We start from the raw sequence: 12,043 nt of genomic DNA, 5'->3' as shown, positions 1-12,043 counted from the left end.
GTGTTTTTTTTTATTATATTAAACTAATTATTTTCTAATTAAAAGAAAAAATGGAGGATCAAGTCAAGAACGGTAATGAATCAAAGTAAGGTATATATATATATAGTTGATATGCTACTTTAATTTTTAGCAATAATTTAACTCGTCATTTTGTTGGTATTTAGGGTGTAAAAGGTGTCTTCACTTAATTAATTATTTTAACCTACCTTCTGTCTCTGTGTTTGTTGTGGGGGAGGATTATTGTGCATGTATTTGATTAGATGGAGATTATAAAACAAATCCCAATTAGAAAAGTTTGTATCTCTATAATGGTCCAAATTTTATATGCTTTTGGCCTCATCTTTTTTCCTTCAACAAGATTGGCCCATTATAAGTCTATTGCATGGCTTATTACCCTACAAATGGACGATGCATATATGATATATGAACTAATGAATTAATGAAAAATTGATAATGTGATATATTCCTTAAGATATAGTGTTTCGAGTCAGTTTTCACGCATTTTAACTAATTTATTATATGAGTACTGCTCTCTTGTAGAAGAGATGCTACATTATTAAAATCATCTAACTATTTTATTTCATCGGAATTTGATCAGATTTATCCGTGGATAGTTAACAAACGGTACAATCAAGAATTAATTTTGATTTTTCTTTCTATCAAAATAAATCGATCAAATTCAAAATTTTGCACCACCCTTATGTACTTTACAACCAACCTCCGTCACTACCAACTAGCAGACATCATTTGGTCTTGACCTAGACAATATCCTAAACGTAGTTGAGGAGATCGAAGCAACAAGAATACCTAAATGACATTTTCTTTCGGGGATGTAGAGTAATTAAGTAGATGGAGACGTTCGTATAAACCTCACTTTCGAATATGAAAAAATATGTTCTCATAAAAATATGCTCCAATTTAATTTAGCTGGCAAGCGATCCCAACCCTAAACAAAGAAAGAAGAGAAAAGGACTAAAAAGAATAGAATGACTACTCATCGTTTTCATTTGGTATGTAACTTATTTTAGGTCTTTAATATGCTTTCCTCCAACTTTGATGTTTGCTTTGCTTCTTCTAATTGCATTTGCTAACTTACTCCTTTTAATTAGCTTAGCATCTCGAAATGTTGTTTATTTCCAAGGTTAATGCTTTCGTTAACTTTTGTACTTTCGGCTCTAAAGAAACAATAATTGAGTTAATTAAGCAAATAATTTGTCTCTTTCTTTAATTTAATTTAGTTTATTTCTTTTTCACTTTTCCATGCTTTCAACTTATTCAAAGTCAAAACTAATTTTTTCACTCTTGTTAAATGAAAGGTATAGGTAAACTTCTTTGATAACGGTAAGGGCATATGTGAATCATTTGTATAATGGTAACTCGGTAAGGATATATATTAGCCATTTTTATAAGATATAGGTGAACTCATTTTATAACGGCAGAGTATATGTGACTTATATAACGATAACTAGGTAAGGGCATATATTAGTCACTTTTATAGTGAGGATATATCGGTCTTTTTTCCCAATATAATATATGTATAGTTCATTTGGTAGAAACTCTCTATATTTGTTCATCTCCTTCCAAATATGTGTAGTCTTATTTATTTCTAGCATGTAGTTATGATCCTCAATAATATCCTCTTTTTTGATTGATTTTTTTTGTACTAAACATAAAAAATCATACAACAAAATCAAATAAAGCACTTTATAATGAACCATTTATACTTATAATAGACCAATCATGGAAAAGTTATTATCAAATGCCCAAGAAAAAACCTGAGAATTTTTCAGAATGTGTACTACTCTGAACAATTATGAGAAGTTTGGTAGCTTTATTTATAAAATTGTACCATATACCCTACTATTTATAAAAGAACCTACCAAACATAGAACAACAAACAACTGCTGAATGATAGAGACCTTTCATTCAAATATTTTTGAGATATTCATAATTAGCAAAACTTTATTTTATACAAATGAGAACTGGCAAATGAACTAATTGCTAACATAATATTCCATACTTCTTACATTACCATAGAATCAAGGATATTTCTCACAAGGACAGGGACATATTAGTTTCTAAAACTAGTTTCTATGGGCCATGATTGAAATTTTGCAGCATCGATGAAACAAAGTATTCGAACCAGCAAAACTGGATGTGAAATTATAGTCATTACATTGCAAAACTGTGCCATTCTGCATTTTAATCGAGGTGCAAAATCAGCTTGCAATCAGTTTTCTTTATTGCCAATGTTTCCAGGCTTTGGGAAGTGCATCGAAAGTTGTTTCTCCAACTCCACAAGACTGAAAAAAAATAAACATGAGAGGAAAGATTGTGTCAAAAGTAAACAAATATCCTATGAAGATTGAATGAAAACGAATTTAGATTGGAATAATTATCTTACATCTCATATTTCTGCAAAGCTTCTGTTTGTTTTGCTTTATAGAGATCAGTGTCCTTAGGTACGGCGTTGCTGAAATTATAGTCTACAAAGTTGGATCAATAAAAACCATCAGCAAGAGAATTAGCAAAGGAGAGGACAAGAAGGCTTAATAGGGCGTTTTCTAGGAAGCAACCTTATTTGAGTTACAAAAACTATTCAATAGGAGAAGGATAATAAGCATATTTATGAAATGGACGAAACTTTCACCATGCCCCAACCCATACTCGATGAAACAACCCATTCCTACTGAACCCTCTCTTAAATGGTACATATCATTCCATATTTGTGAAAATCAAGTTAGTTTCTCCATGTCTTGAGAAGTAAATAGCATATTAGCTCCAATAGTATTCCCATCATTGAATGCTAGCTCAATTGATCACCATCTCCTCTGCGCAAAAGGTGCTAGATACACGGTAAACCACCCTCCAAGAAAATCCCAGCAACCATCTCTCTTATGTCAAAACATCAATAACAATTGACAAAGCAGTGTCCTAACCCCAAAATGCAATTTGCATCTAAATTAAACCAAAAAGAAATTAAAATAATCTAAACAAAAAAACGCCTTAAGAATCAACTGCCACCTAAGCAAGCAATATCCAGCTTAAATCATTCTTCAGGTGTCTGGAACAACATCAATGGTTTGCCCACTGCCAACGACCCAACCACCGACTAAACAGGCCATACCCCCAGGACTTACTACTTTCACCATGTCCTTCCGTTCTCCATAGCAGGTAAAAGAACTCTCAAGAATGCCAAACCATCCATAGCCCCCACCTCAAAATACTTTATCAACTAAACACTTTTTCTCAATAACTAAAGATCTAATCACACACATTCTCAAAGAACACTGTAGTATCCATGAATAAATCAAATTATGATTTAAAGAAAATAATTTAATTTCTAATATTCTACAGCCAGTTCCTGACAGTTGGACATGGTAGGAGACGTTCAATATGGCAATAATTATTAAGCATATACCTTAAACAACAAGGATCATGGAGAGTGATAAAATGGATGCAACAATAGACAGATGGGTCTTTGGAGTACATGCAAACATGGAGAAGTACAAGCTAGTAGCAAAGGTAAATTAAGCATGGATTTATCATTTAGGATAGATACGTTTTTGAAGTAATCAAAGATGTTGTTCGTTTCATGTATTAAGCAGGATCTCCGCTTCTATAGGAATACTCTTCCAACACTGACTAACTATACTACAAACTCCTCGGTCCTGATTCATGAGTTTGCTTTGTCTGCAGGGATACGACGGGAAACCACAGAATTAGATTGGTATGAGCTTTTCTCCCTTGCACAAAAATACTTATTGTATACAAAAAGGTATAGTAATGATTAATTAGTCTGACAACTTAGAACGTGCTTATTCTTGTTATGCACTAAATTCTATGTAACAACAGAATTTACCTGTATTTTGAACTGGACCAAGTTTCTTCACATCTTCACTTTTCTTGACTTCTGCCACAGACACGTTTTTGGTGAATCCTGGTCCCTGCCAACAGAACAAATTGTCAATAATAGGTTTAATGCTGAATAAAGCATGAACAGAATTAGAAGTTGACAATGCAGACACAAAACCATGCATGATCAGACATATGGAATTACTGAATTCCTCTTTCATTCAGTGGAGGAAGGAATTGAGATACTGGAAACATGACATTAATGCAGTAAAGCCTACTCAACTTCTGATAAACTAGATACTAGATATTATACCTTCTTCTTCTCCTTTCTCTTCAGAATTTTCATGTGGCATTTTTTTATGTAATGCATCAAATGGTAACGTGAATGCCTTGAATTTAATTGTTCTCTCACATCAGAATTCTCAGTAAGCCAGTCTATAATTTCTTTTGATTTAACCACCTCGTCTGTGTCTAGAGTCTCTAACCAGGAATAGACAGGCTTCCACTGATCAGTACGTTGAAATCGATGATCAAAATTTTCCTGTCATGAAAGGATTCTAGGAATAAATTGCTAGTCATCTACCACAAAGCAAGATACCGGTTGATGCAAAACTAAATCAAACATTGGGCAAGAACAGCTGTGCAAAAGACACAGTAAATAGTCAAGTAATAATTAAACATGTACACATTGGATGAATACTACAGTAACAATGAATTAAAATTTTCAACTGAGACATGGCAATGATTCCTAAATAGGCAATTTTTAGCAGTCTCTTGGACTATAGCAAAGTATAACATTATTATTACAGGCCAATTTTGTAAATGCTCATTGACTTATAGCTCCTGGAGATCTTTTCTCAAGAAACTTATAGTATTGTATACAGGATATACTTTTTTATATTTTTCTAATACACACGCCTCGATATTCCACCTGTTACCTGCTACCTCCCATCAGCACAGGTGTCGGGTATAACTGTACTCATCAACACTTCATTGACCACTAGGCCACGCACTTGGGGTTCTACAAACTACAATGTTTATTTTGCCAATCCTTTTTAACTTAATAAACTAAAAAGACATGCATCTTCCCAGAATAATACAAAAAAACAATCTGGAAAGCACACAGACAGAAACCGTGAATATAATGTATGAAGTGATACACAGTATATTGTGGGAAGTATCATCAAAGTTTTTTTTACATATTTATCAGCTACGGTATCTTTTCACTCTATTCACATTCACCATCCCACAAACAAACTCACCCAACTAGAGTGTGTATCTGGAAACACATACAAAAGCTGATTAGGTAGCTTTTCAACCTGGGAAACTAATAAAGAGATTCAAGTGCAATGTGATGACTACTTCACGAAAATCAAAGGAGCCATAACCACTTGCAACCGCATGTATAGATGCTTATCTGGCATGGCCAAGAATGTGCATAAAAAACAACAGGTGTAATTATAAAGGATTAAGACAACAAGGGATGTTGAAGGGGCTTCAGGCTGTTGAGTAAATGGAGATCAGAGTTTAAATTGGTTCTTGAATTCAGTCTAGGGACAGTTGCTAAGGAATTTACTGGTTTGATGAGGCAGAAGTATGGGTTTCAGAAAGTGCAGTCAACAAAAGACATCCATGTGAAGTTAGGAGGACCTCGTACAAAAATGATAACATAAGGAAATATGCCAAATGACAGAAGCAGTAACAGTGAGGTTGACTATCTTCTATTGTGCATCATGGACCGAAAGTTAATCTGATTATCAGTGTCAGCCCACAAAAGTAACTGACCAGAGTGTCACGTCCTTTGTCTTCAATTAAGTGCACATGCGACAATTGACAACTTGCTCACATTCTTGCACTGTGTAACATCATTCTGTCCCATTCAACTTGCGGCTCTTGAATGCTATAGGATAAATATACTGCAACAAGACACTCCCAATAGAAAAATCAGATGCATATGTATGTACTTGAATGTCTTGGTAAAGTCAGGCAATGCCAAGACTGTCAAAACGGTCTTAATGCCTTCAAATGCCTTTTGACAATGTTCCTTCCAAAGTCATGGCTTGTTCTTCTTTAACAACTCAGTCAACGGTGTTGCTTTGGCTGAATCTTCACTTACAAACGGGCGATAGTAGTTAACAAGGCCAGGGAAAGATCTCAACTTAGATAACTTTGTAGGTGCCTCTCACTCTTGGATAGCTCATACCTTAGCCTCGTCCATGCCTAGCTCGCCATTGATGATGACATGTCCAAGAAGGGTGCCTAAGTATACTACTAAAACTTATCAAGATGGCTGATAGAGATGAAAGCACTTGTTCATGAGAGAGGAAAATGTAACAGGTGCATTGGTTGAGCCGAAATGCATTATCAACCACTCAAAGGCTCCATATCTCGTCACACATGTTGTCTTCAGCTCATCCCCTTCCACAATGCGAACCTGGTAGTAGCCTTTGTGAAGATCTACCTTGATAAAGTACTTGGCTTGTCCAAGCCTATCAAATAAGTCAGTTATTAGTGGGATCAAATGTTTGTTCTTCACTGTAACTTTGTTGAGCGCCCGGTAGTCTACGCATAAACACAATAAACCATCCTTCATCTTTTGGAATAACATCGGCACGCCAAAGGTGTCTTCGATGGATGGATGTGACCCTCATCCAATTACTCTTATCATTTATTTCATAAGCTTCAGACGGTACCACGCGATAAACAATGTTATCAAAGGTGTGCTTTAAGTGAACTTAAGCCCTAAAGCGAGGCTCAAAATGTGTTGAGCGTTTCGCCTCGCTTTATGTGTGTTTTGGTGTTGTCATCAAGGTTCTAAGGCAAGCATTTTCTTGCCAACGAGCCTCTCACGAAGAAGTGACACCAAATAATTGATTTTACAGTTAATCATAATTTTTTTTTCAATTTCTTTGGTCATATATTTGTCATTCATATTTATAATTATTAGTCTTGGACTCAATATATATATTTGTATTCTTTTCTCCCTTTGCGCCTTTTTTCAATAAATCCCGTGCATTATTTGCGCTTAAAGCTCCCACGGACCTTAGAGCTTTTTTGCGCTTTTCGCCTTTGATGACACTGGCAATAAGAAGTGTATACAGGTGGCTTAGTATCTGGCTCTAACTTAATCTTGTGGTCTACCTCATGCCCAGGAGAAAAGTACTTAGGTAATTCCTTTCGGCATAGCATCTTTGTGCTCTTTCACTCACTTCTCTTTGCAAGGCGACAATGTCTCATGGTAACCTATGTCTTGCTCCAAACTTGCAATGGTTGCCATGGACGTCAACGCCTCCTTCAGCTCCTTGACTAACTACATAGCCGAAAGTTGTGCCCTAGAACAAGATATCCACTATTAGGGAGGTAAAGTTTGTCGTACCTTTCCAATTGCCTAATTTTGACACCAACACCATAGGCTACACCATGAGCATTTTGAGTCTTTGTATGCACGGTATTAACGCAGGAGTGAGCTGAAGCGAGCTTCAACTCTAGTCTCTTTGTTGCAGTCTCGGTCATAAAATTATGAATTGATCCAGTGTCCACTAGTGCACAAGTGGGTTTGTTATTGATAATAAAATGCATGTACTGATTGCGATTGTCGTCGGGGTGCATAGATTGCTACTTGACAGCACCACATAGTCCTATCATACCTAATGGTGTTGCGCCCAAACACTCTTTCTTGAAATTGTGTGGCCCTCTACATGTGTAGCATCCCTTCTTTTTGACGTAGCTCTGGTGGCCACTCAACTTCTAGAAATTGAACTTATTAGTATCCTTAAGTCTTTTGGTGGCATTAGTAAGTCTTTTAGCTTTTTCAATGATCCCCTCCACCTTAACATTGCTACTTTTTAACTCATTACCTTTACCTGTCATACATATCATGCCAGAAATCCATCAAAAATCAGACTCTACTATGGCTTTCGTTTATATCTGCGACTTATTGGCATTGCAACTCCTACTTAGCCAATTTTGCAACTGATCCATAAAGTGGAACAGCAAGTCATTGCTGGTGAGATTGGGGATTTGGAGAATAAGGGTGGTGAACTCTTTGACATAGTCGTGTATGCTCCACATCAGCTTGAAGTCCTGAAGTTTGCACCTTGCCTTGTAAAAGACATTATTTGGGAAGAACTGACACTTGAATTGATGCCACGTGCTAATAGTGCATAGACCTCCCTTAGCATCAGCCATTTTTCGTCTCCACCATAGCATGATGGTCTCTGACAGGTTCAACACATCAGTATTGATCTTGGCTTTGTTTTACCTCACCTTTGATGCCAAAAGCATTCTCCAAGTGTCAAACAAAATTCTCTACTTCTTGTGCATTAAGAACCTTTTTGAACACTGGTGGTTTGGGAGACCCAATCTTAGCCTTCCTCGTTACAACAACATTTCTTGTTGTCTTAGTCATGCCAGTGCCTACATGCTCTTCGAGTGCCTCCATCTTTGACTTGACATAGTGAAATCGTGAGCAAATTGTGTAAGAACGTAAGTGAGTTGTCAAGTGTCATACGCGCACTTAGTTGAAGACTGAGGATGTGACCGGAGCCTTTCAATAAGAACCAAAGATTTATGAGCCCCGTAAACCTACAATTCAAATCGTAGTCTAATACTCTAATTAATAGGATTATTTTATCAATATTTTCTAAGTGGAATAGGCCTCCTATATGATATGATGTAAAATTGTAAAGCAATCAACAAATTAACACAGAAGAAAGAGTTGAACTAAATATATAATCAAAAAATCAATAAAAAATAATTGCACCTTAAAAACATCCTTTGATAATGAAAGCATGTGAAGACACACTACCAAAGTGTCAGATTATGAAAGTAGAAAATATCAATCATGAGAGTTTCAGTTATCATTTAAGCATGCAAAAGCTCGACATAGCCTCCTATAGACTATGACATAACAATGAGATAAAGCAAGCTGGAGGGATTGGTTTGAATTCTTAGAGAAATTGTTTGATTTTGCCTAGATGTAAAATTCCAAAGATATTTGTTGATCTAAGAAGTTTAAAAGCAGGTATGATTCAATGATTTTAACTATTTGAGCGCAACATTGGAAAAAGAGAATAATCTAGATCATTCAAACAAGAACATGATTCTATTTCTGTAACCTTGGTGTCAGGGCCAAGTTTGTGCGCCCTTTAACTAATTCCATAAGGTACCTGCCACCTTCTAATGGCACATGTACTAGGTAACTCTATTCACTAAGGCTAAGACAGGTGGGGAAAAATTACCTAGTGCTTTTGTCTCAGTTGGACATGTAACCTGAAATCTCATGGTTCTCAATCAACTTCAATAATCACTAGGTCACACCCATGCATGCGTAATATGAACATGATTTTGAGAAGGAACAAAAATCAAGAACCTGGAAGCAAATATAAAAAGTAATAGGAGATAACTTTTAGTTTTCCGTTTCTTTGTAACACAAAAAGATTTACACAAAAATCCACTTTTAGAGGAACAAATATTAAAACCATGGACTATTTTAGTCGGTTAGCATCGATACCACAACGGTAGGAAGTGACACTCAAAAATTAATATACTTCCAATAAGGATAAAGGTGCACGAAGCCACTCGATCTATACATCAAAAAAGGCATTCAATCCCGTACAAATAAGAGCTAAAGATGGATTTATAAGCCTATTCAATTAAGGAGAATAGAAGATTAAGGTAATTTCAACTAGGCGAGCATCCACAATGTCTTTTTTGAGAAAATATAGTGAATATATCACAAATGATAACTCTCCCGTGAAATTTCAAACTACTTTGATTATATACATAACAGTGCAGAAGGGAAAAGACTTCTTCTTACATGCAGGGTGTGGCCTAATGGTCAATGTATTGGGTTGAGCAACATGAAGTCTTCAGGTTCAGATCCCAGATAAGACTACACACTAGGTGATTTATTCCCATATGTTTTAGATACCTATTGGTGGTGAAAGATGACAGGTACAGGTGGAATTAGTCGAGGTGCACCAGAGCTAGCCGGACACCTAAAGGAATAAGCAAAAACCTAAAAGTAAAATTCAAGAAATATTGTGTTCTTAACTAAAGGTGTCATCTTTGCTTACGAATTAACCAAAGATATCAAAGCAAGTGAAATAACATTTCAATATCCACCATAAGCTACACCAGCATGACATAATTAATTTCAGTCTTCATCGAAATTAGCGACAACTCCGCAATACAAGTGCAAAACAAACAACAGAGAAACGGAAACAAACACCAGCTGTAATTTTCAAAAAAAAAATTGCAGAAAACGAAGAAGCTAGAATAGCAAAATCAATTATTCACTGAAATCAAAAGAATACCATTGTGTCTCAAATTGAGAAGTCGTTGGTCTCCTTGGGATTATTATGATAATTGAGCCGGCTGCCAAATTCCTCAGCTAAAAGTGCAAAACTGAAAGAAGGAACACTGTAGACGAAGCAGAGAGCACTCTATTCTGCTCTTCTGTTCTTTGTATCTACGAAAAGGGTTAAAATTGCCCTATTGCACTCTGAAATAACTTATATTTATATTTAGTCGAAATCTAATTTGATTATAAAAAAATTAAAATTAGTATCATTATACTTTTTTTAAAAAAAAAAAGTGTTCTTGATTAAAATTATTCTAATTTAAATTATTTAATTTGATTATAGAAAAATTAGAATTAGTATCATTATACTTTTGAAAAAATAAAAGTGTTCTTGATTAAAACTATTCTAATTTAAATTATTTTCATCGGATTTAATTTGTAAAGTAAATTCATCCCAAAAAATCTCAAACTCCCAATTCTTCATGTCATAAGTATAATAGCATAATTTACATAAAGATGAGTTTAATAGCTAGGGATTTATACTTCACTTATGAGCTATGGAACACAATATACTCATTCAAGTACATATGTAAATACATATACTGTAATGTTTACTTTAAAATTCTTCCAACAAATTTTTTAACTTTTATGGTAGATTTTATAAAATAAAGTTGCATTTCTAATGTTGAAACAAATTTGATTAGCTTGATATCAAGTTCGACTTTTTTAGATGGCATGTTTCCTCATATAACTTTTTTTTCTATCAAGGCATCTATTAAATTGTCATAGAACTCAGACCTTTTGGATTTGGTTCATCTATCTCGATAGGTAATGTTACATATAAGTTAAGAAGTAAAACATGATAAATATTAATTTTAGTAACAAAAATCTTACTTGTTGAGCAGATTTTGAAGCCTCAATCGGCACATAAAGAATCACAAAGAACCCTAGCTTAGTCTATGTTTCCAATGACCAAAAAAGAAAGCTCATTCAAATATATATATTATTTGATTTGCTTAAAACTCCCTCCTCAAATCTTCGAACTTTTGTGGTAGATCCTAGCTTAATGAATGTTTCAAATGATTTGAAAAAAAATTAAATTTTCATGGCAAATCAATAAACTGAGTGGAAAAAAAAATCATTTAAATATATATATTATTCGATTTGCTTAAAAGTCCATCCCATAAATCTTTGTCCTAGTAAAACAAAGTTGCGTAAGGTTGCATTTCTTATGTTAAAATAAATTGATTAGCTTCATATCAAGGTTGATTTTTTTGTATAGCATATTTCCTAATACAATTTTTTACTCTAGTTATCTATTAGATTGTTGTAAAATTCAATTCCTTTTGGATTTCATTCCTCAATTCCAACATGTAATATTACATATAATTTAGGAAGTAAAACATGATAAAAATAGCTTTAGTGAATAGTTTAAGCAATAAAAATCTTACTTGTTGAAAAGATTTTGAAGCCCCGGGCCGCACATAAAGAATCATCAAGAATCCTAGCTTAATCGATGTTTCCTATGACTAAAAAGAATTGAAGGTTTGAGAATATTCGGGATGGATTTATATATTGCAAATTTCGTAGATATAACAATAAATCATGTTAAAATAATTTAACTTTAAAAATATGAAAATCCACGTGGACGCCACATGGCAAACAGGTGGGGGGGCCAAGAAAATAATAATTGAGGAATAACTATTTATTCAGAATCCAATAATAAAGACAATTTTGTTGAAAAAGTATAATGAGGAATAAATATAATTAATTTTCAAATAGTAGAGAAACAAATTTACCATATTTTCGGTTGAGAGGTAAAATTCTAAAGGGGAAAAAATGCAAATTATAAAACTTCTCCTCTCTAAAATTTTACATATTTCA

The 12,043-nt window shown here is 34.4% G+C and overlaps 1 protein-coding gene across 4 annotated transcripts; it reads right to left on the bottom strand.

Moving 5' to 3' along the window:
• Positions 1–1,902: 1,902 nt before the first annotated feature.
• LOC101259826 (uncharacterized) lies at positions 1,903–11,746 on the bottom strand. Of its 4 annotated transcripts, none has more exons than XM_010320699.4 (6): positions 11,611–11,746; positions 10,173–10,360; positions 4,169–4,396; positions 3,863–3,947; positions 2,405–2,486; positions 1,903–2,303 (listed from the first exon to the last, which is right to left on the bottom strand). In XM_010320699.4, the coding sequence occupies exons 2-6, from the start codon at positions 10,173–10,175 to the stop codon at positions 2,231–2,233; spliced, it is 471 nt and encodes a 156-aa protein (XP_010319001.1). In that variant the 5' UTR covers positions 10,176–10,360; positions 11,611–11,746; the 3' UTR covers positions 1,903–2,230. The 4 variants fall into 4 exon arrangements, with proteins under 4 accessions (XP_010319001.1, XP_010319002.1, XP_069151355.1 ...); XM_010320700.4 differs by having other exon boundaries at positions 10,173–10,327; positions 11,611–11,732; XM_069295254.1 differs by having other exon boundaries at positions 10,173–10,369; positions 11,611–11,681.
• Positions 11,747–12,043: the final 297 nt, after the last annotated feature.

The sequence above is a fragment of the Solanum lycopersicum genome, chromosome 3 (assembly GCF_036512215.1).
Source record: "Solanum lycopersicum chromosome 3, SLM_r2.1".
NCBI classification, from domain to species: Eukaryota; Viridiplantae; Streptophyta; class Magnoliopsida; order Solanales; family Solanaceae; genus Solanum; species Solanum lycopersicum.
The sequence above is the reverse complement of the archived record's forward strand: the minus strand, read 5'-3'. Positions and strand labels throughout refer to the sequence as shown.

Coding starts and splice junctions, on each gene's coding strand:
- LOC101259826 (XM_069295253.1), bottom strand. CDS start 11,655: ATGATTCTTTATGTGCGGCCCGGGGCTTCAAAATCTTTTCAACAA. Junction 4,397..11,610: donor CTTCAAAATCTTTTCAACAA/GTAAGATTTTTA, acceptor CTTTCATGACAG/GAAAATTTTGATCATCGATT. Junction 2,487..3,862: donor TGGTCCAGTTCAAAATACAG/GTAAATTCTGTT, acceptor CCAACTTTGTAG/ACTATAATTTCAGCAACGCC.